The 25,251-nt window shown below is 44.4% G+C and overlaps 1 protein-coding gene across 7 annotated transcripts in view; it reads left to right on the top strand.

The window, feature by feature from the left end:
- Window positions 1–25,251, top strand: part of LOC110486089 (BAH and coiled-coil domain-containing protein 1) — a 186,404-nt gene that overhangs the window by 78,396 nt on the left and 82,757 nt on the right. For all 7 annotated transcript variants that reach the window (XM_036941861.1, XM_036941858.1, XM_036941862.1 and 4 more), the window contains one exon: window positions 7,217–7,399. In XM_036941861.1, coding sequence (XP_036797756.1) covers window positions 7,217–7,399 — 183 coding nt within the window. The remainder of the gene's footprint in view (window positions 1–7,216; window positions 7,400–25,251) is intronic.

Raw genomic sequence — 25,251 nt, 5'->3', positions numbered from 1 at the left:
GAGGGAGGTAGAGAGAAACATTGCAGAGGTCCGTTTCTCAAGTGTGCCGGCAGCACCATAATGGGAATACAACTGAAGCAGTGGTTAATCAGTGTGTTTTCTCTGGCTTGGCCCTGTAATGTATAATAGTCAATCAGCCCAGTCACACAGGGGTTGCTGAGAATGATCAGTTACTCATCGTTGTCTTGTTAAACCCACAGTCTGCCAAGCCAGGGACAGATTGCTCTGCTGGTGCCATTATTACAGAGCAGAATAAAGCCAACCCAAAGCAATGTGTCTTAAAGGGGGAGGAGAGAGGAGGAGAGAGAGGAGAGGGGGAGAGAGAGAGTGGAGAGGAGGAGACAGGGAGAGAGGAGTGAGTGGAGAGGAGGAGACAGGGAGAGGATGAGAGAGAGGAGGAGACAGGAAGAGGAGGAGAGAGAGGAGTGAGTGGAGAAGAGGAGACAGGGAGAGAGGAGAGGAGGAGACAGGGAGAGGATGAGAGAGAGTAGGAGACAGAAAGAGGTGGAGAGAGAGGAGTGAGTGGAGAGGAGAGGAGGAGACAGGGAGGGGAGGAGAGAGAGGAGATGAGAGGAGGAGACAGGGAGAGGAGGAGAGAGGAGAGGAGGAGACAGGGGGAGGAGGAGAGAGGGAGAGGAGGAGAGAGAGGAGTGAGTGGAGAGGAGGAGACAGGTAGAGAAGGAGAGAGTGGAGAGGAGGAGACAGGTAGAGAAGGAGACAGGTAGAGAAGGAGACAGGGAGAAGAGGTGAAAGTGGAGAGGAGGAGACACGGAGAGGAGGAGACAGGTAGAGAAGGAGACAGGGAGAAGAGGTCAAAGTGGAGTGGAGGAGACAGGGAGAGGAGGAGACAGGTAGAGGAGGAAACAGGGAAAGGAGGAGACAGGTAGAGAAGGAGACAGGGAGAAGAGGTGAAAGTGGAGAGGAGGAGACAGGGAGAGGAGGAGACAGGTAGAGGAGGAAACAGGGAGAGGAGGAGACAGGTAGAGAAGGAAACAGGGAGAAGAGGTCAAAGTGGAGAGGAGGAGACAGGGAGAGGAGACAGGTAGAGGAGGAAACAGGGAGAGGAGGAGACAGGTAGAGAAGGAGACAGGGAGAAGAGGTGAAAGTGGAGAGGAGGAGACAGGGAGAGGAGGAGACAGGTAGAGGAGGAGAAAGGAGAGAGAGGAGAGGCTGGGGACATGGTGTAGTAGACTATGAGGTGTAGAGTAGAGGAGAAGAGAGGGTCATTTTGAGAAAGCAGTGCGGGGCTGGAGAGAGGAAGCGTAAAGCTGAGTGGGTGAGACAATGAAAAAGGAGCCTGGAAGAGAGGGAGTGATAGAGAAATAGAGAGGGGGAGAGAAAGCAGAAGGAGATTGCTATAGAGAAAGAGAGAGAGGGAGAGAGGGACATGGAGCAGAGCAATAAGAGAGATTGAGGTCATGAGACAATGGAGGGAGGGAGAGAAATTGAGAAAGGGACACTGGGGAAAAGAGTGAGAGATAGAGATCGGGAGAGGGAGAAAGATAGAGGGAGCGAGCCTGAGAAAGTGTGTACTCAGCTGTGAGATGAGACCTGTCTCCCCATGGGGAGAGAGGGATGGAGAGAGGGGAGGAGGAATCCAATGTCGGTTGGACTGCTCTGAGGGGGAGGGGAGCACACACACACACACACACACACACACACACACACGCACACACAAACACGCACACACAAACACGCACACACAAACACAAACACATGCACACACACTCCTCAGGGAGCTGATCTGTCAGACATAGCGAGTCTACCACAGAGTGGTGAAGCCTACAGGTCTACTGATCCCTGGTCCCCATGCTGTGGGATGGACAGATTGCCAATGTCAGGCACCATGACGTCAGCTAGTAGGAAAATGGATAATGGTATATTCTCTATCAACTATCAATTTATTTGTGATTTTTAGTAGCGTTGATGGACGAATGCATATCCCTTATGATGTTGGGCCTTAAAGATGGCAGTAATGACAGTAGTAGTAATGAAAATAGTAGTAATGAAGGTAGTAGTAATGAAGGTAGTAGTAATGAAGGTAGTAGTAATGAAGGTAGTAGTAATGAAGGTAGTAGTAAGGAAGGTAGTAGCAGTAATGAAGGTAGTATTAATGAAGGTAGTAGTAATGAAGGTAGTATTAATGAAGGTAGTAGTAATGAAAGTAGTAGTAATGAAGGTAGTAATGAAGGTAGTAGTAATGAAGGTAGTAGTATTGAAGGTAGTGGTAATGAAGGTAGTAGTAATGACGGTATTGGTAATGAAAGTAGTGGTAATGAAGTTAGTGATAATGAACAGGGCAGTAATGAAGGTAGTAGTAATGAAAGTAGTAGTAATGAAGGTAGTAGTAATGAAGGTAGTAGTAATGAAAATAGTAGTAATGAAGGTAGTAGTAATGAAGGTAGTGGTAATGAAGGTAGTGGTAATGAAGGTAGTAGTAATGACGGTATTGGTAATGAAGGTAGTGGTAATGAAGTTAGTGATAATGAACAGGGCAGTAATGAAGGTAGTAGTAATGAAAGTAGTAGTAATGAAGGTAGTAATGAAAATATTAGTAATGAAGGTAGTAGTAATGAAAATATTAGTAATGAAGGTAGTATTAATGAAGGTAGTATTAATGAAGGTAGTATTAATGAAGGTAGTAGGAATGAAGGTAGTATTAATGATGGTAGTAGTAATGAAGGTAGTATTAATGATGGTAGTAGTAATGAAGGTAGCAGTAATGAAGGTAGTAGTAATGAAGGTAGTATTAATGAAGGTAGTATTCATGAAGGTAGCAGTAATGCAGGTAGTAGTAATGAAGGTAGTAGTAATGGAGGTAGTAGTAATGAAGGTAGTAGTAATGAAGGTAGTATTAATGAAGGTAGCAGTAGTGAAGGTAGTAGTAATGAAGGTAGTATTAATGAAGGTAGTATTCATGAAGGTAGCAGCAATGCAGGTAGTAGTAATGAAGGTAGTAGTAATGAAGGTAGTATTAATGAAGGTAGTATTCATGAAGGTAGCAGCAATGCAGGTAGCAGTAATGAAGGTAGTAGTAATGAAGGTAGTATTAATGAAGGTAGTATTCATGAAGGTAGTATTAATGAAGGTAGCAGTAGTGAAGGTAGTAGTAATGAAGGTAGTATTAATGAAGGTAGTATTCATGAAGGTAGCAGCAATGCAGGTAGTAGTAATGAAGGTAGTAGTAATGAAGGTAGTATTAATGAAGGTAGTATTCATGAAGGTAGCAGCAATGCAGGTAGCAGTAATGAAGGTAGTAGTAATGAAGGTAGTATTAATGAAGGTAGTATTCATGAAGGTAGCAGCAATGCAGGTAGTAGTAATGAAGGTAGTAGTAATGAAGGTAGTAGCAATGAAGGTAGTAGTAATGAAGGTAGTAGTAATGATGGTAGTAGTAATGAAGGTAGTAGTAATGAAGGTAGTATTCATGAAGGTAGTAGTAATGAAAATAGTAGTAATGAAGGTAGTATTAATGAAGGTAGTGGTAATGAAGGTAGCAGTAATGAAGGTAGTGGTAATGAAGGTAGTGGTAATGATGGTAGTAGGAAGGAAGGTAGTATTAATGAAGGTAGTAGTAATGAAAATAGTAGTAATGAAGGTAGTAGTAATGAAGGTAGTAGTAATGAAGGTAGTAGGAAGGAAGGTAGTATTAATGAAGGTAGTAGTAATGAAAATAGTAGTAATGAAGGTAGTAGTAATGAAGGTAGTAGTAATGAAGGTAGTAGTAATGAAGGTAGTAGTAATGAAGGTAGTATTAATGATGGTAGTAGGAAGGAAGGTAGTATTAATGAAGGTAGTAGTAATGAAAATAGTAGTAATGAAGGTAGTAGTAATGAAGGTAGTAGTAATGAAAATAGTAGTAATGAAGGTAGTATTAATGAAGGTAGTGGTAATGAAGGTAGTAGTAATGAAGGTAGTAGTAATGAAGGTAGTAGTAATGAAGGTAGTGGTAATGAAGGTAGTGGTAATGCAGAGGTAGTGGTAATGCAGGTAGTAGTAATGAAGGTAGTAGTAATGAAAATAGTAGTAATGAAGGTAGTAGTAATGAAGGTAGTAGTAATGAAAATAGTAGTAATGAAGGTAGTAGTAATGAAGGTAGTATTAATGATGGTAGTAGGAAGGAAGGTAGTATTAATGAAGGTAGTAGTAATGAAAATAGTATTAATGAAGGTAGTAGTAATGAAGGTAGTAGTAATGAAGGTAGTATTAATGATGGTAGTAGGAAGGAAGGTAGTATTAATGAAGGTAGTAGTAATGAAAATAGTAGTAATGAAGGTAGTAGTAATGAAGGTAGTAGTAATGAAGGTAGTATTAATGAAGGTAGTAGTAATGAAGGTAGCAGTAATGATGGTAGTAGTAATGATGGTATTGGTAATGAAGGTAGTGGTAATGAAGCTAGTATTAATGAAGGTAGCAGTAATGAAGGTAGTAGTAATGAAGGTAGCAGTAATGATGGTAGTAGTAATGATGGTAGTAGTAATGCCAGTAGTAGTAATGAAGGTAGTAGTAATGAAGGTAGTAGTAATGAAGGTAGCAGTAATGAAGGTAGTGGTAATGAAGGTAGTGGTAATGATGGTAGCGGTAATGAAGGTAGTAGTAATGAAGGTAGTGGTAATGAAGGTAGTGGTAATGAAGGTAGCGGTAATGAAGGTAGCGGTAATGAAGGTAGTGGTAATGAAGGTAGTAGTAATGAAGGTAGCAGTAATGATGGTAGTAGTAATGATGGTATTGGTAATGAAGGTAGCGGTAATGAAGGTAGTATTAATGAAGGTAGTAGTAATGATGGTAGTAGTAATGAAGGTAGTAGTAATGACAGTAGTAGTAATGAAGGTAGTGGTAATGAAGGTAGTAGTAATGAAGGTAGTAGTAATGAAGGTAGTAGTAATGACGGTAGTAGTAATGAAGGTAGCAGTAATGAAGGTTGCAGTAATGAAGGTAGCAGTAATGATGGTAGTAGTAATGATGGTATTGGTAATGAAGGTAGTGGTAATGAAGCTAGTATTAATGAAGGTAGCAGTAATGAAGGTAGTAGTAATGAAGGTAGCAGTAATGATGGTAGTAGTAATGATGGTAGTAGTAATGCCAGTAGTAGTAATGAAGGTAGTAGTAATGAAGGTAGTAGTAATGAAGGTAGTAGTAATGAACACTGAACTGCTCTAACACAGACCTTCATGAGGTTTGTTTGCAACGTTTGGATCCCTGAAAGGATCTTGTCAGGTTATATGTGCTTTGCCATCAGTATCAGTAATTAAAGATACTGTCCACACTATGCAGTGACGTTCAGGTACAGCATACAGCTAGTGTAGCCATGAAGCATACATAGATACCCACACTCTGTTGAATCAATGCTCACTCTGTTGAATCAATGCTCACTCTGTTGAATCAATGCTCACTCTGTTGAATCAATGCTCACTCCGCTGAATCAATGCTCACTCCGCTGAATCAATGCTCACTCCGCTGAATCAATGCTCACTCCGCTGAATCAATGCTCTGTTGAATCAATGCTCACTCTGTTGAATCAATGCTCACTCTGTTGAATCAATGCTCACTTCGCTGAATCAATGCTCACTCTGTTGAATCAATGCTCACTCCGCTGAATCAATGCTCTGTTGAATCAATGCTCACTCTGTTGAATCAATGCTCACTCTGTTGAATCAATGCTCACTCCGCTGAATCAATGCTCACTCCGCTGAATCAATGCTCACTCCGCTGAATCAATGCTCACTCCGCTGAATCAATGCTCTGTTGAATCAATGCTCACTCTGTTGAATCAATGCTCACTCCGCTGAATCAATGCTCACTCCGCTGAATCAATACTCACTCCGCTGAATCAATGCTCACTCCGCTGAATCAATGCTCACTCTGTTGAATCAATGCTCACTCCACTGAATCAATGCTCACTCCGCTGAATCAATGCTCTGTTGAATCAATGCTCACTCTGTTGAATCAATGCTCACTCTGTTGAATCAATGCTCACTCTGTTGAATCAATGCTCACTCCGCTGAATCAATGCTCACTCCGCTGAATCAATGCTCACTCCGCTGAATCAATGCTCACTCCGCTGAATCAATGCTCTGTTGAATCAATGCTCACTCTGTTGAATCAATGCTCACTCCGCTGAATCAATGCTCACTCCGCTGAATCAATACTCACTCCGCTGAATCAATGCTCACTCCGCTGAATCAATGCTCACTCTGTTGAATCAATGCTCACTCCACTGAATCAATGCTCACTCCGCTGAATCAATGCTCTGTTGAATCAATGCTCACTCTGTTGAATCAATGCTCACTCTGTTGAATCAATGCTCACTCTGTTGAATCAATGCTCACTCCGCTGAATCAATGCTCACTCTGTTGAATCAATGCACACTCCGCTGAATCAATGCTCACTCCGCTGAATCAATGCTCTGTTGAATCAATGCTCACTCTGTTGAATCAACGCTCACTCTTTTGAATCAATGCTCACTTCGCTGAATCAATGCTCACTCCGCTGAATCAATGCTCACTCTGTTGAATCAATGCACACTCCGCTGAATCAATGCTCTGTTGAATCAATGCTCTGTTGAATCAATGCTCTGTTGAATCAATGCTCTGTTGAATCAATGCTCTGTTGAATCAATGCTCTGTTGAATCAATGCTCTGTTGAATCAATGCTCTGTTGAATCAATGCTCTGTTGAATCAATGCTCCCTCCGCTGAATCAATGCTCACTCTGTTGAATCAACGCTCACTCTGTTGAATCAATGCTCACTCCGCTGAATCAATGCTCACTCCGCTGAATCAATGCTCCCTCCGCTGAATCAATGCTCACTCTGTTGAATCAACGCTCACTCTGTTGAATCAACGCTCACTCTGTTGAATCAACGCTCACTCTGTTGAATCAATGCTCACTCTGTTGAATCAATGCTCACTCCGCTGAATCAATGCTCACTCTGTTGAATCAATGCTCACTCTGTTGAATCAATGCCCCCATGTTTTATGAAGTGAAAATCATTGCCCAGAAGGTCTTTTCCAGCAGGTCCCCCCATGTTTTATGCTTTGCCATAACTCTAACCGAAGTCTCACATTGCCTCACATTTAAGGGCTGTTCAATCGCCTATTCACTGGAATATCAGAATTAACGTGAGAAAATGTGCCCGGAAATCAAGGTGCTTCTAGCCATAACCTCTTCTCTCCCTCTCCTTTCTCTCATGGTGTTCATTCTCTGTGTGGCTATAGGTAGTGGTCTGATGGGGAACTCCTCTGCCTCCTTCATGGGTACGTTCCTGGCCAGCAGTCTGGGCTCGTCCTCCCACCCCTCTCACCCCTCCCGGCCCCCCTCCTCACCCTCTTCACCCGGATCCTTCCGTGGTGGGCCCCACTCCAGCGCCTCTCAGATCTGGTTCCCTCACTCACACGAAGGTAAGAGAGAAACCCCACAGGAAAAACGATGGAATGAGTGACGCCTGACCACCTATTTAGCATGATGTCATCAGGTATATTTAGCTCGCAGTCTTCTCAACGTGACGGAGGATCGACAGCCACATAACATATCCTCATGATACACACATCCAGGGGTTCTAGGTGGTTTCATTTTTCCATCGATGACTATTTTCAGCTAAATGTAAAGATGACTCGGCACTCTGCACTCTATGCTGCCATCATTATTAATGGACTTGTAAGAGAATCCCCTACTTGTCCTTCTCTCCCAGTCTATGAATCCTCAGGGCTCTATCTTGGGCTGACGTTAAGGCGGCGCTGGTGTCAAACGCACGTTCGTTGGCAGTTTCCACCTGTTAAAGCCAGAGCTCTGCTATTTTCAAACTGTTGTGCAAAGGGTTGGTAATTGACCTGTCTTTTATCAGCTCTTTGTGCTCAGGTGGGAGGGGTGGAAATATTGTAGGTGTGTCCTTAAAAAGCTGATCCATGCTCATTTCAGGCAGCTCTCTTTTGGGGCCTTATCAACGGCTCCTGGGTCGTGTTCATTAGGCACCAAACGGAATGAAACATTCAGAAACGGAGTGGAACAGGGAGGTATTACCTAACCTGAACTAATTAAATTCGAAACGCCCGTTCATGTTCATGTTCATGTTCTCCTATAAACCGCTTTCAAATGTTTTCCATTGTGTGCCCTAATGAACACAACTCAGGTCCTGGTTCTCAGCCGTGCGGTATGGAACGCCGTTCGGGTCTTTACGTGTCAAAAAAGATACACATCAAATAGCACAGTTCTATTATAGAATGTTGTGTGTGATGAATTTGCACGTGCAAGCCAAGCGCCACCACTACTATCAGTAGCATTGTCAACGCTGTGCAGAAAAATCTGCAAACAAGCAAACACCGGCCACGAACGATGTATTTACAATACCGCCTTGGTAATAAGGCATTATTTGTTCGACCGCAACTTCTTTGGTGTTTAGCTAGCACCAGTACAACTTGTGGTTTTGCTGTGTTTTTGGGGAAGAACATTGTTTGCCACAAATCCATCAGCTAGCTAACATTTTTACGACCAGCACTGTCCAGAGCTCGAGGAAGAGCAGGTGGGCGAGACGACTTTACCTGCATCATAGCATACATATCGATGAATCGTTGTGACATATGGAATACGAGTGATAGTCTAGTCAATGTGTAATAACTACGTAAACAATGAATGAACTGGTTAAATTAGTATGTGACGTGCAGTCCTATTCAGGTCCTGATTGGTCAACAGCCTTATCTGACACGTCACATAGTGTTATCTGACACGTCACATAGTGTTATCTGACACGTCACATAGTGTTATTTGACGGGTATCTTTTCTGACACGTAAAGACCCAAACGGCGTTCCATGGTACGGCGCTGCAGCTTAACAGCGTGTAGTCTTACTCTGACAGCATGTACTCTCAGCCTGGGTTGAGTTTCCAGTGGAGGACAGACGGCTTGTAATCCTTAAGAAATGAGCCCGGCTCCCACCCTTTTCTCTGGGCTCTGAAATAGGCCTCTGCCCCTCCCCTGGAGCATGTTTGGGGTGAAGCACCATGCAGTGTTTTTTAGGATGGAGTGACGGGTCAATAGTTCAGCCAAAAAATGTTGCGGTATTCAAATTCACGTCAGCAAGAATGTCACTCAGCCCACTGAACAACACACACGCACGCCAGTAAAGAGGTTGCACAGACTGCAGGGTTGGGCTGTTCAGCTGTTGTGTCTTTGGTGCTTGTGGTGGTTCCCACCCTACCCAGGCTCTGACTGCCTCACCGACCCGCCTAAACACAGCAGACTCAGGGTATGCCAAGCCCCAAGCATAGCCTCCTTGTTTAAAGGGATACTTCAAGCAAAATACAACATTAGTTAGATGGTTCCTGATGTACAGACTACTTCCAGAATAAGATAACATCTAACTAATGTTGTTATTAAGGTGAACAACCCCTTTAAGAAGGAACTATCTAACTACCCACTGGGCACAGACATCAATTCAATGTCTATTCCACGTTGGTTCAACGTAATAACATTAAAAGGAAACAACGTTGATTCAACCAGTGTGCCAAATGGGTACTGTTGTCATTAAGGTGAACTACTCCTTTAAGAAGGAACATTCTAACTAATGTTGTCATTAAGGTGAACTTCCCCTTTAAGAAGGAACATTCTAACTAATGTTGTCATTAAGGGGAACTACCTCTTTAAGAAGGAACATTCTAACTAATGTTGTCATTAAGGTGAACTACCCCTTTAAGAAGGAACATTCTAACTAATGGTGTCATTAAGGTGAACTACTCCTTTAAGAAGGAACATTCTAACTAATGTTGTCATTAAGGTGAACTTCCCCTTTAAGAAGGAACATTCTAACTAATGTTGTCATTAAGGGGAACTACCTCTTTAAGAAGGAACATTCTAACTAATGTTGTCATTAAGGTGAACTACCCCTTTAAGAAGGAACATTCTAACTAATGTTGTCATTAAGGGGAACTACCCCTTTAAGAAGGAACATTCTAACTAATGTTGTCATTAAGGTGAACTACCCCTTTAAAAAGGAACATTCTAACTAATGTTGTCATTAAGGTGAACTACTCCTTTAAGAAGGAACATTCTAACTAATGTTGTCATTAAGGTGAACTACCCCTTTAAGAAGGAACATTCTAACTAATGTTGTCATTAAGGTGAACTACTCCTTTAAGAAGGAACATTCTAACTAATGTTGTCATTAAGGTGAACTACCCCTTTAAGAAGGAACATTCTAACTAATGTTGTCATTAAGGTGAACTACCCCTTTAAGAAGGAACATTCTAACTAATGTTGTCATTAACTACCCCTTTAAGACTAGGCCAGCTGTTGTGTCTTGCCAGCGGGGAATGTGCTGCAGGATCTACATTGTGTTTGTGGTCACTGATAATCACTACTCTGGTCGTATGATGTGTAGCTGGGGCTGATGTTGTTTGATGCAGCTGTGGTTCTGTTTGTTGTTAATGGACACTCTGTTTTGGGGATGGGCGGCCCTTAGATGTTGCGGCCACAGAGAGTCATGCACTTATACACTTCCCGACATGGATTTATGGGATTTAAAGGGGCAATCAGCAGGTGCTACATCCATTTTGTGACTTATAAATGAATGATTTATACCCATTGATTCTTTAAGAATATATCTTATAAATGCCTCATGAGCTCAGTTTAACTGTTGTACCCCATCAGAAACCCAAACTATAAGCTTGTTTTACTCTAATGTTTGTAAACAAATAAAATGTCAACAAACACTATAGCCTCAAAACATGGTTAAACTATACGATTGATATAACTGAAGGTCAATCCTTGCATCCGTAGTTCTGTCTATGAATATGAGAGTGGTTCAATGTCTCCAGCCCCATCCCTCAGCTTTTTACCTAACCAGGGGCGAGGAGTCCGCACTCTAGCTCATGCTTAGACGAATCCATGTTTAAGGTATTCACATGGGAGGCAGGCAACATGGTGTTAGTGGATGGAGTTACAGCCATCTCTCTGAAACAACATGGTGTTAGTGGATGGAGTTACAGCCATCTCTCTGAAACAACATGGTGTTAGTGGATGGAGTTACAGCCATCTCTCTGAAACAACATGGAGGTACAGCCATCTCTCTGAAACAACATGGTGTTAGTGGATGGAGTTACAGCCATCTCTCTGAAACAACATGGTGTTAGTGGATGGAGTTACAGCCATCTCCCTGAAACAACATGGTGTCAGTGGATGGAGTTACAGCCATCTCTCTGAAACAACATGGTGTTAATGGATGGAGTTACAGCCATCTCTCTGAAACAACATGGAGTTACAGCCATCTCTCTGAAACAACATGGAGTTACAGCCATCTCTCTGAAACAACATGGAGGTACAGCCATCTCTCTGAAACAACATGGAGGTACAGCCATCTCTCTGAAACAACATGGAGGTACAGCCATCTCTCTGAAACAACATGGTGTCAGTGGATGGAGTTACAGCCATCTCTCTGAAACAACATGGTGTTAGTGGATGGAGTTACAGCCATCTCTCTGAAACAACATGGAGTTACAGCCATCTCTCTGAAACAACATGGAGTTATAGCCATCTCTCTGAAACAACATGGAGTTACAGCCATCTCTCTGAAACAACATGGTGTTAGTGGATGGAGTTACAGCCATCTCTCTGAAACAACATGGTGTTACAGCCATCTCTCTGAAACAACATGGAGTTATAGCCATCTCTCTGAAACAACATGGAGTTACAGCCATCTCTCTGAAACAACATGGTGTTAGTGGATGGAGTTACAGCCATCTCTCTGAAACAACATGGTGTTAATGGAGGGAGTTACAGCCATCTCTCTGAAACAACATGGTGTCAGTGGATGGAGTTACAGCCATCTCTCTGAAACAACATGGTGTCAGTGGATGGAGTTACAGCCATCTCTCTGAAACAACATGGTGTTAGTGGATGGAGTTACAGCCATCTCTCTGAAACAACATGGTGTTAGTGGATGGAGTTACAGCCATCTCTCTGAAACAACATGGAGGTACAGCCATCTCTCTGAAACAACATGGTGTTAGTGGATGGGGTTACAGCCATCTCTCTGAAACAACATGGTGTTACTGGATGGAGTTACAGCCATCTCTCTGAAACAACATGGAGGTACAGCCATCTCTCTGAAACAACATGGTGTTAGTGGATGGAGTTACAGCCATCTCTCTGAAACAACATGGAGGTACAGCCATCTCTCTGAAACAACATGGTGTTAGTGGATGGAGTTACAGCCATCTCTCTGAAACAACATGGTGTCAGTGGATGGAGTTACAGCCATCTCTCTGAAACAACATGGTGTTAATGGATGGAGTTACAGCCATCTCTCTGAAACAACATGGAGTTACAGCCATCTCTCTGAAACAACATGGAGTTACAGCCATCTCTCTGAAACAACATGGAGGTACAGCCATCTCTCTGAAACAACATGGAGGTACAGCCATCTCTCTGAAACAACATGGTGTTAGTGGATGGAGTTACAGCCATCTCTCTGAAACAACATGGTGTTAGTGGATGGAGTTACAGCCATCTCTCTGAAACAACATGGAGTTACAGCCATCTCTCTGAAACAACATGGAGTTATAGCCATCTCTCTGAAACAACATGGAGTTACAGCCATCTCTCTGGAACAACATGGTGTTAGTGGATGGAGTTACAGCCATCTCTCTGAAACAACATGGTGTTACAGCCATCTCTCTGAAACAACATGGAGTTATAGCCATCTCTCTGAAACAACATGGAGTTACAGCCATCTCTCTGAAACAACATGGTGTTAGTGGATGGAGTTACAGCCATCTCTCTGAAACAACATGGTGTTAGTGGATGGAGGTACAGCCATCTCTCTGAAACAACATGGTGTTAATGGAGGGAGTTACAGCCATCTCTCTGAAACAACATGGTGTTAGTGGATGGAGTTATAGCCATCTCTCTGAAACAACATGGTGTTAGTGGATGGAGTTACAGCCATCTCTCTGAAACAACATGGAGGTACAGATGACAGGGAGAATGAGAGAACGATGGAACCAGAGAGATGAGGACTTACAGGTCATAGTGAATCTTCTAGTTCCTTCCACCCACAAAACACAACATGTTTCGTTTTCAACTTTTAGCAATGGGTATCGAAGCCACGGGGAGATTTCTGAGCTGGAAAACAGAATAATATTAATAAGTCGGACGATGATAATGCCAAGCCTAATAAAAGTAATGGAGGTGGTAATGACTAGGATTATTACTCAGTTTGCAGTGGAGGCCATTACCCAGACTGCAGTTTAATTGTACATAATGCATTAAGATCCTGATTGAATCCAGACTGTTCATCAACCACATTCAGCTGCTCTGTCTTCAACATAATTGCATGTTGTCTTTTTACTGTTTTGCTTTAAAAGCAACTCATCAAAATGATGAGCGGGAACAATTACCCAGGCTCCTCGCCTTCTCTCTACGGGTGTCGGCCTGTCGGCTGTATCCCACCAGCAGCAGCACAGAGCAGAGTGTGTGTGTGTGTGTGTGTGTGTGTGTGTGTGTGTGTGTGTGTGTGTGTGTGTGTGTGTGTGTGTGTGTGTGTGTGTGTGTGTGTGTGTGTGTGCGTGCGTGCGTGTGTGTGTGTGTTCGTGCATGAGATTGTGTGTGTGTGTGTGTGAGCTGGTATTTGTTCTAAGATTCTCTTGTCTCTCAAGCTACATTTCTCTGGCGCACGGTCTCTTTGTCTCTCATGTTGCTGTGATTCTGACACATTTTCATATGGAGCTGGTCTGTTGTTCATTTCCTGGGAACCATATGGAGATGGTCTGGAGAGGAGGGCTGTTCGTTGGCACACAGTGAGAGGGAGAGGTGGAATAGGGGAAGAGCTGTTGGGATCTGGGTGTAAAGATATATAAATATACACTATATATACAAAGGTATGTCTACACCCCTTCAAAAAAGTGGATTTGGCTATTTCCGCCACACCTGTTGCTGACAGGTGTATAAACTTGAGCACACAGCCATGCAATCTCCATAGACAAACTTTGGCAACAGAATGGAAGAAGAGCTCAGTAACTCTCAACATGGCACCGTCATAGGATGCCACCTTTCCAACAAGTCAGTTCATCAAATTTTTGCCCTGCTAGAGCTGCCCCTATGAACTGTATGTGCTGTTATTGTGACGTGGAAGCGTCTAAGATCAACAACGGCTCAATCGAGAAGTGGTAAGCCACATAAGCTTACAGAACAAGACCCCCGAGTAGTGACGCACGTTGATCGTCAAAATCGTCTGTCCTCGGTTCAAAGCTGCCTCTGGAAGCAACATGAGCACCATAACTGTTGTTGGGAGCTTCACAAAATTGGTTTCCATGGCCGAGCAGCCGCACACAAGCCTAAGATCATCATGCACAATGCCAAGCGTCGGCTGGAGTGGTGTAAAGCTCGCCGCCATTGGACTCTGGAGCAGTGGAAACGTGTTCTCTGGAGTGATGAATCACGCTTCACCGTCTGGCAGTCCGACGGATGAATCTGGGTTTGGTGGATGCCAGGAGAACGCTACCTGCCCCAATGCATTTTGCCAACTGTAAAGTTTGATGGAGGATGAATAATGGTCTGCGGCTGTTATTCAAGACCCCTTGACTTTTTCCACATTTAATTACGTTACAGCCTTTTCTGAAATTGATTAAATTAATGTTTTTCATCATCAATCTATACACGATACCCCATAATGACAAAGCAAAAATAGGTATTTAGAATTTTTTTGCAAATGTATTAAAAATAAAAGCAGAAATACCTTCATTAACATAAGTATTCAGACCTTTGCTAGAAGACCCAGGTTCATCCTGTTTTCATTGATCATCCTTGACATGTTTCTACAACTTGATTGGAGACCACCTGTGGTAAATTCTATTGATTGGACATGATTTGGAAATGCATAAACCGGTCTATATTAGGTCCCACTGTTAACAGTGCATGTCAAAGCAGAAACCAAGCCATGAGGTGGAAGGAATTGTCCGTAAAGCTCCGAGACAGGATTCTGTCGAGGCACAGATCTGGGGAAGGGCATCAAAAAATGTCTGCAGCATTGAAGGTCCCCTAGAACACAGTGCCCTCCATCATTCTTACATGGAAGAAGTTTGGAACCGCCGTCCGGCCACACTGAGCAATCGGGGGAGAAGGGTCTTGGTCAGGTAGGTAACCAAGAACACAATGGTTACTCTGACAGAGTTCCAGAGTTCCTCTGTGGAGATGGGAGAACCTTCCAGAAGGACATCCATCTCTACAACACTCCACCAATCAGGCCTTTGTGGTAGAGTGGCCAGACGGAAGCCACTTCTCAGTAAAAGGCACATGACAGCCCACTTGGAGTTTGCCAAAAGGCACTTAAGAACTCTCAGACCATGATAAACAAGATTCTCTGTTCTGATGAAACCAAGATTGAACTCTTTGGCCTGAATGCCAAGCATCATGTCTGGAGAAAACCTTGCATCATCTCTACGGTGAAGCATTGTGGCAGCATCATGCTGTGGGGATGTTTTTCAGAGGCAGGGACTGGCAGACTAGTCAGGATCAAGGGAAAGATGAATGGAGAAAAGTACAGAGAAATCCTTGATGAAAACCTGCTCCAGAGCGCTCAGTACCTCAGACTGGGGAAAAGGTTCACTTTCCAACAGGACAATGACCCTAAACACACAGCCAAGATAAGTCTCTGAATGTCCTTGAATGGCCCAGCCAGAGCCTGGACTTAAACCCGAAATACCATCTCTGGAGAAACCTGAAAATAGCTGTGCAGCGATGCTCCTCATCCAACTTGACAAGAGCTTGAGAGGATCTACATGGGAGAAATGGGAGAAACTCCCCAAATACAGGTGTGCCAAGATTGTAGCGACATACCCAAGAAGACTGTAGGCTGTAATCACTGCCAAAGGTGCTTCAACAAAGTACTGAGTAAAGTGTCTGAATACTTTTTTTATATTTACAAAAATTCTACAGACCTGTTTCTGCTTTGTCATTATGGGGGTATTGTGTGTAGATGGATGAGGGGGAAAAAAACATTTAAACCATTTTAGAATAAGGCTGTAACGTAACAAAATGTGGAAAACGTCAAGAGGTCAGAATACTTTCTGAATGCACTGTATATACACTACCGTTCAAAAGTTTGGGGTCGCTTAGAAATGTCCTTGTTTTTGAAAGAAAAACACTTTTTTTGTCCTTTAAAATAACATAAAATTGATCAGAAATACAGTGTAGACATTTTTAATGTTGTAGCTGGATTTTCTTTTTCTCAAGTTAGAAACTCTAATGTACTTGTCCTCTTGCTCAGTTGTGCACCGGGGCCTCCCACTCTTCTTTCTATTCTGGTTAGAGACAGTTTGCGTTGTTATGTGAAGTAAGTGGTACACAGCATTGTATGAGATCTTCAGTTTCTTGTCAATTTCTCACATTGAATAGCCTTCATTTCTCAGAACAAGAATGGACTGACAAGTTTCAGAAGAAAGTTCTTTGTTTCTGGCCATTTTGATCCTGTAATCGAACCCACAAATGCTGATGCTCCAGACACTCAACTAGTCTAAAGAAGGCCAGTTTTATTGCTTCTTTAATTAGCACAACAGTTTTTAGCTGTGCTGACATAATTGCAAAAGGGTTTTCTAATGATCAATTAGACTTTTAAAATGATACACTTGGATTAGCTAACACAACGTGCCATTGGAACACAGGAGTGATGGTTGCTGATAATGGGCTTCTGTACGTCTTATGTAGATATTCCATAAAAAATTAGCCAAGACCTCAGAAAAATAATTGTAGACCTCCACAAGTCTGGTTCATCCTTGGGAGCAATTTCCAAACGCCGGAAGGTACCACGTTCATCTGTACAAACAATAGTACGCAATTAACACCATAGGACTACGCAGCCGTCATACCGCTCAGGAAGGAGACGAATTCTGTCTCCTAGAGATGAACGTAATTTGGTGCAAAAAGTTCAAATCAATCCCAGAACAACAGCAAAGGACCTTGTGAAGATGCTGGAGAAAACAGGTACAAAAGTATCTATATCCACAGTAAAACGAGTCCTATATCGACATAACCTGAAAGGCCACTCAGCAAGGAAGAAGCCACTGCTCCAAAACCGCAATAAAAAAGCCAGACTACGTTTTGCAACTGCACATGGGGATAAAGATCGTACTTTTGAGAAATTTCCTCTGGTCTGATGAAACAAAAATATAACTGTTTGGTCATAATGACCATCGTTATGTTTGGAGGAAAAAGGGAGAGGCTTGCAAGCCGAAGAGCACCATCCCAAACGTGAAGCATGGGGGTGGCAGCATCATGTTGTGGGGGTGCTTTGCTGCAGGAGGGACTGGTGCACTTCACAAAATAAATGGCATCATGAGGTAGGAAAATTATGTGGATATATTGAAGCAACATCTCAAGACATCAGTCAGGAAGTTAAAGCTTGGTCGCAAATGGGTCTTCCAAATGGACAATGACCCCAAGCATACTTCCAAAGTTGTGGCAAAATGGCCAAAGGACAACAAAGTCAAGGTATTGGAGTGGCCATCACAAAGCCCTGACCTCAATCTGAAAAAGCGTGTGCGAGCAAGGAGGCCTACAAACCTGACCCATTTACACCAGCTCTGTCAGGAGGAATAGGCCAAAATTCACTCAAATTATTGTGGGAAGCTCGTGGAAGGCTACCCGAAAAGTTTGACCCAAATTAAACCATTTAAAGGCAATGCTACCAAATACTAATTGAGTGTATGTAAACTTCTGACCCACTGGGAATGTGATGAAAGAAATAAAAGCTGAAAGAAATAATTCTCTCTGCTATTATTCTGACATTTCACATTCTTAAAAAATAAAGTGATCATCCTAACTGACCTAAGACAGGGAGTTTTTAACTTGGATTAAATGTCAGGAATTGTAACGATTCTCTTCTTGTGAAGTAGAGGCGGACCAAAGCGCAGCGTGGTGGTTGTTCATTGTAATTTATTGACGACACTATACATGAACAAACTAACGAAAAAACAAGAAACGTGAGAACTCAAAACAGCCCTGTCTGGTGCAAACACAAAAACAGGAACAATCACCCACAAACACACAGTGAAACCCAGGCTACCTAAATATGGTTCCCAATCAGAGACAATGACGAACACCTGCCTCTGATTGAGAACCATATCAGGCCGAACATAGAACTAGACAAACTAGACATGAAACATAGAATGCCCACTCAGATCACACCCTGACCAACCACAACATAGAAATATACAAAGTAAACTATGGTCAGGGTGTGACAGTACCCCCCCCCCAAGGTGCGGACTCCGGCCGCAAAACCTGAACCTATAGGGGAGGGTCTGGGTGGGCATCTGTCCGCGGAGGCGGCTCTGGCGCTGGACGTGGACCCCACTCCAAAATAGTCTTTGTCCACCTCCTTAGCGTCCCTAGATAGGTGACCCTCCTAAGAGACAGCTCGGGACAGAGGGACAGCTGCTCGGGACAGAGGGACAGCTGCTCGGGACAGAGGGGCTCTAGCGGCCCCTGGCTGACTGGCGGCACTGGCGGCCCCTGGCTGACTGGCGGCCCCTGGCTGACTGGCGGCGCTGGCGGCCCCTGGCTGACGGGCGGCGCTGGCGGCCCCTGGCTGACGGGCGGCGCTGGCGGCCCCTGGCAGACGGGCGGCGCTGGCGGCCCCTGGCAGATGGGCGGCGCTGGCGGCGCCGGGCAGACGGGCGGCGCTGGGCAGACGGGAAGCTCCGGCAGAGGCGCCGGGCAGACGGGAAGCGGCGCCGGACAGGCGGGAGGCTCCGGCAGAGGCGCCGGACAGGCGGGAGGCTCCGGCAGAGGCGCCGGACAGGCGGGAGGCTCCGGCAGAGGCGCCGGACAGGCGGGAGGCTCCGGCAGAGGCGCCGGACAGGCGGGAGGCTCCGGCAGAGGCGCCGGACAGGCGGGAGGCTCCGGCAGAGGCGCCGGACAGGCGGGAGGCTCCGGCAGCGGCGCCGGACAGGCGGGAGGCTCCGGCAGCGGCGCCGGACAGACGGGAGACTCCGGCAGAGGCGCCGGACAGACGGGAGACTCCGGCAGAGGCGCCGGACAGACGGGAGACTCCGGCAGAGGCGCCGGACAGACGGGAGACTCCGGCAGAGGCGCCGGACAGACGGGAGACTCCGGCAGAGGCGCCGGACAGACGGGAGACTCCGGCAGAGGCGCCGGACAGACGGGAGACTCCGGCAGCGCCGGAGAGGAGGAAGGCTCTGGTAGCGCCGGAGAGGCGGGAGACTCCGGCAGCGCTGGAGAGGAGGAAGGCTCTGGACGGATGGGCCGGAGAGACAGCCTGGTACGGGGAGCTGCCACCGGAGGGCTGGGGTGTGGAGGTGGTGACGGATAGACCGGGCCGTGCAGGCGCACTGGAGCTCTTGAGCACCGAGCCTGCCCAACCTTACCCGGTTGAATGGTCCCGGTCGCCCTGCCAGTGCGGCGAGGTGGAATAGCCCGCACTGGGCTATGCAGGCGAACCGGGGACACCGTGCGCAAGGCTGGTGCCATGTAAGCCGGCCCAAGGAGACGCACTGGAGACCAGATGCGTAGAGCCGGCTTCATGGCACTTGGCTCGATGCCCACTCTAGCCCGGCCGATACGCGGAGCTGGAATGTACCGCACCGGGCTGTGCACCCGCACTGGGGACACCGTGCGCTCCACAGCATAACACGGTGCCTGCCCGGTCTCTCTAGCCCACCGGTAACCACAGGAAGTTGGCTCAGGTCTCCTACCTGGCGTAGCCATACTCCCTGTTAGCCCCCCCCCCAAGAAATTTTTGGGGCTGACTCCCGGGCTTCCATCCACGACGCCGCGCTGCCTCCTCATACCAGCGCCTCTCCGCTTTCGCCGCCTCCCGTTCTTCCTTGGGGCGGCGATACTCTCCTGGCTGAGCCCAAGGTCCTTTACCGTCTAATTCGTCCTCCCATGTCCATACCTCCTCGCGCTGCTCCTGCTGCTGCTTTTTCCTTTGCCCATTACCACACCGCTTGGTCCTGTTGTGGTGGGTGATTCTGTAACGCTTCTCTTCTTGTGAAGTAGAGGCGGACCAAAGCGCAGCGTGGTGGTTGTTCATTGTAATTTATTGACGACACTATACATGAACAAACTAACGAAAAAACAAGAAACGTGAGAACTCAAAACAGCCCTGTCTGGTGCAAACACAAAAACAGGAACAATCACCCACAAACACACAGTGAAACCCAGGCTACCTAAATATGGTTCCCAATCAGAGACAATGACGAACACCTGCCTCTGATTGAGAACCATATCAGGCCGAACATAGAACTAGACAAACTAGACATGAAACATAGAATGCCCACTCAGATCACACCCTGACCAACCACAACATAGAAATATACAAAGTAAACTATGGTCAGGGTGTGACAGGAATTACGAAAACCTGAGTTTAAATATATTTGGCTAAGGTGTATGTAAACTTCCGACTTCAACTGTATATATTTATATATATATATATTTATATATATATATATATATATATATATACAGTGCCTTGCGAAATTATTCGGCCCCCTTGAACTTTGCGACCTTTTGCCACATTTCAGGCTTCAAACATAAAGATATAAAACTGTATTTTTTTGTGAAGAATCAACAACAAGTGGGACACAATCATCAAGTGGAACGACATTTATTGGATATTTCAAACTTTTTTAACAAATCAAAAACTGAAAATTTGGGCGTGCAAAATTATTGTACTGTATATATATGGAGAGAGAGAGAGAGAGAGAGAGAGGGAGAGTACGTGTGAGAGAGAGAGTGTGTGTGAGAGAGAATGCGAGAGTGAGAGTAAGTGAGCGAGAGAGAGTGTGTGTGAGAGAATGAGAGAGTGAGAGTACGTGAGAGAGAGAGAGTGTGTGTGAGAGAGAATGAGAGAGTGAGAGTAAGTGTGAGAGAGAGTGAGAGTACGTGAGAGAATGAGAGAGTGAGAGTACGTGTGAGAGAGAGAGTGTGTGTGAGAGAGAATGAGAGAGTGAGAGTACGTGAGAGAGAGAGAGTGTGTGTGAGAGAGAATGAGAGAGTGAGAGTACGTGAGAGAGAGAGTGTGTGTGTGAGAGAGAATGAGAGAGTGAGAGTACGTGAGAGAGAGAGAGTGTGTGTGAGAGAATGAGAGAGTGAGAGTACGTGAGAGAGAGAGAGTGTGTGTGAGAGAGAATGAGAGAGTGAGAGTACGTGAGAGAGAGAGAGTGTGTGTGAGAGAGAATGAGAGAGTGAGAATACGTGAGAGAGAGAGTGTGTGTGAGAGAGAATGAGAGAGTGAGAGTATGTGAGAGAGTGAGTGTGTGTTTGAGAGAGAGTGTGTGTGAGAGAGAATGAGAGAGTGAGAGTAAGTGAGAGAGAGAGTGTGTGAGAGAGAATGAGAGAGTGAGAGTAAGTGAGAGAGAGAGAGTGTGTGTGAGAGAGAATGAGAGAGTGATAGTAAGTGAGAGAGAGAGAGAGTGTGTGTGAGAGAGAATGATGAGAGAGAGAGAGTGTGTGTGAGAGAGAATGAGAGAGTGAGAGTAGGTGCTTCGATAAATTAGTTCCACGTGGCTAAACAGATTATGTCCATTGAGGTTTTGAATGTTTTTTTCTCTCGTTCACTTCAAACCTCTGAAAATCACACTGAGACCCAGAAATAAAAAGGGGAAATATGGGAAAACAAGACAAGACGGAAACCCTTTATTTGCCCTTTGCCAGCTGGCCTCTGTCCAAATGACTGCTTGAGTTGTGCCAAACACAACGACAGCCTCATACTGTATCTCTGTCCACACACACATATGCACACACACGCACGCACGCACACACGCACACACACACACACACACACACACACACACACACACACACACACACACACACACACACACACACACACACACGCACGCACGCACACATGCACGCACACAAACACACACAAACACACACACACACACAAATGCACACACGAACGTACACCCACGCACACATACACACACATATGCATGCATGCACGTGCACACACACACACAAATGCATAAATACACACACACACACACACACACAAATGCATGAATCCATGTGCACACACACACTATAGCACACACAGTAGCTATAGCCTTTCCTTATTTTGTTTCAGCTCTCTCTCTCTCTCTCTCTCTCTCTCTCTCTTTTTCTCTCTCTCTCTTTTTTCTCCCTCTCTTTTTCTCTCTCTCTCTCTTTTTCTCTCTCACTCCCTCTCTTTCTCTCCTTTTCTCTCTCTCTCACTCCCTCTCTTTATCTCTGTGCGTGTGCAAGCCGGCATCCTTTCCTTTAGCAAGCCTGAAGAGAAGAGATCCACAACTGTTCTGCACACTGCCCCTCCTCTCTCAAGCATCTCTCTTCTCCTCTCCTCTCTCTCGGTGTCTCGATCACTCTGTCACTTTTTCTCAATTAGTGCACCTGACAGACAGCTCTGTCTGCCCCTCCTCTCTCTCTCTCCCTCTCTCTCTCTCTCTCTCTCTCTCTCTCTCCACCCCCTCTCTCTCTGAATTCATACAGCATGTTCCATGGGGCTGTATACAGTTGTACATGTATGTTTTGTGAAAGTGAAAAGCAAACCCCCTATCCACAGTAAGTGAATGAGTGTCTGTGTGTGTGAGATGTTGTAGACTGTCAGGCCAACCAAACCACTCAGAATGAAGCTCTACTGTACTGGTCACCCATCCACCATAGTTGTTGTAACTGTGCTGAAGCACCACAGTACGGTTCAGGTGGGCACCATAGTGTGAGAAGGCTAACAGACCTCTTCCTCTGATTCACCGGAATTATTACTCCTCTGCCTGTATGTGCTGTTACAGTTTTTTTTACAATCACTTTGGCACTAATTTCGGAAAACTTGATTTTCAAAACCCACAACCACTGATCAAAATGCAAATTTTTCAAAACTCTAACATTTTGTAGAGTTGCTTGGATACAATACACATAAAGCTAAGATAAGTTGTTCATTGAACTAAAATCACCTGTTCAAAATGACACAATTTAACATCAAAGTATTACCATTTCAAAATGCAATTCACACATTACATCTGAGATGACTGTCTATTAATTTCATTACAATGATCTAACTGTCAATTGATACAACTGCTCAAAATGATAAGTAACTGTTGCGTTACTCTTAATGCATAGTTTTATGGAAACTGACAAACAATATTCCATGTTTAGCTCATGAAGGTGTCAGGATAACGAGATCCATTGACACCAATTACCGTGGAACATGAACCGATTGGACTATATTATCTATGGATGTAATATTTCATCATCATTCTTTATCAGACACTGTTTCTATGGTCCCATGTACCACTTCTCCAGACCATGTTTTCATATTTGACATTACTGTGCACTCAACGGCCACTTTATTAGGTACACCCATCTAGTACTGGGTAGGACCCCCTTTTGCCTTCACAACAGTCTGAATTATTCAAAATGTTGTACGTTAACTTCTCTGGGATATGTGGGACGGTAGTGAAAGCACACCTTGTGATTATGTTAGGTCAGCACCTAGCCACAGAAAAACATACAGCCATTTTCCAAAGAAGGAGAGGTGTCAGAAAATACAGAAATAGCATTAAAATGAATCACTAACCTTTGATGATCTTCACCAGATTGCACTCCCAGGACTCCATGTTAGACAATAAATGTGTGTTTTGTTCGATAAAGTTCATCTTTATGTCCAAAAACCTCATTTGAAATTGGTGTGTTATGTTCAGAAATGCATTGTCTCAAACAAACATCCGGTGAAAGTGCAGAGAGCCACATCAAATTACAGAAATACTCATCATAAACATTGATAAAAGATACAAGTGTTATGCAGGGAATTATAGATAAACTTCTCCTTAATGCAACCGCTGTGTCAGATTTAAAAAAGGCTTTACGGCGAAAGCACACCTTGCGATTATGTTAGGTCAGCGCCAAGACACAGAAAAAAAATACAGCCATTTTCCAAAGAAGGAGAGGTGTCACAAAAGTCAGAAATAGCATTATAAATATTCACTTACCTTTGATGATCTTCATCGGAATGCACTCCCAGGAATCCCAGTTCCACAATAAATGTTTGTTTTGTTCGATAAAGTCCATAATTTATGTTCAAATACCTCCTTTTTGTTTGCCTGTTTAGCCCAGTAATCCAAATGCATAATGCGCGATCACTTAGTTCAGACGAAAAGTAAAAAAAGTTATATTACAGTTCGTAGAAACATGTCAAACGATGTATAGAATCAATCTTTAGGATGTTTTTATCATAAATCTTCAATAATGTTTCAACTGGAGAATTCCTTTGTCTTTAGAAATGCAAGAGTGTGATCAGCTCAAGGCATTCTGCCAGACACCTGGTTGAAACAGCTCTTTCTTTCCCCCTTCACAGTAGAAGCCTGAAACAACGTTCTAAAGACTTCTGACATCTAGTGGAAGCCTTAGGAAGTGTAATACCCCATAGACACTGTATATTGGATAGGCGATGACTTGAAAAACTACAAACCCCAGATTTCCAACTTCCTGGTTGGATTTTCTCAGGTTTTTGCCAGCCATATGAGTTCTGTTATACTCACAGACATCATTCAAACAGTTTGAGAAAAACTTCAGAGTTTTCTATCTAAATCTACTATTATATGTATATTCTAGCTTTTGGGCCTGAGTAGCAGGCAGTTTACTCTGGGCACCTTATTATCCAAACTACTCAATACTGCCCCCCAGTCCCAAAGAAGTTAAGAGATGCCCTTCTGCACACCACTGTTTTAAACAGCTGTTATTTGAGTGTTTGTGGCCTTTCTGTTAGCTTGAATGAGTCTGGACATTCTCTTCTGACCTCTCTCATTAACAAGGTGGTTTTGCCCACAGAACTGCCGCTCACTGAATGTGTTTAGTTTATCGCACCATTCTCTGTATGTAAACTCTAGAGATTGTAGTGCGTAAAAATCCCAGGAAGGCAGCTGTTTCTGAGATGCTGGAACGGTCAAAGTTGCTTAGATTACGCATCTTGCCCGTTCTAATGTTTGGTCAAACAACATCTAAAGCTCCCTACTCTATATACTTTACATATTGAGTTGCAGGCAGCCACATGATTCGCTGTTCGAATGTAACCTTCCTTGATGAGCTAAATCAGGTCTGTAGAGCTGAAGGTATGACCTATGTCACTGTGTGGGATAATGTCAGGTTCCACCATGCTCAAATGGTGCAAGCATGGTTTCAGCCCCATCCACAATTTACCACCCTGTACTTACCCCCATACTCTCCTTTCCTTAACCCGATTGAGTTATTTTTCTCCACATGGAGGTGGA

This window comes from Oncorhynchus mykiss, chromosome 13 (assembly GCF_013265735.2).
Source record: "Oncorhynchus mykiss isolate Arlee chromosome 13, USDA_OmykA_1.1, whole genome shotgun sequence".
Classification (NCBI taxonomy): Eukaryota; Metazoa; Chordata; class Actinopteri; order Salmoniformes; family Salmonidae; genus Oncorhynchus; species Oncorhynchus mykiss.
Note: the sequence above shows the minus strand (reverse complement) of the source record. Positions and strands in the feature narration are given on the sequence as shown.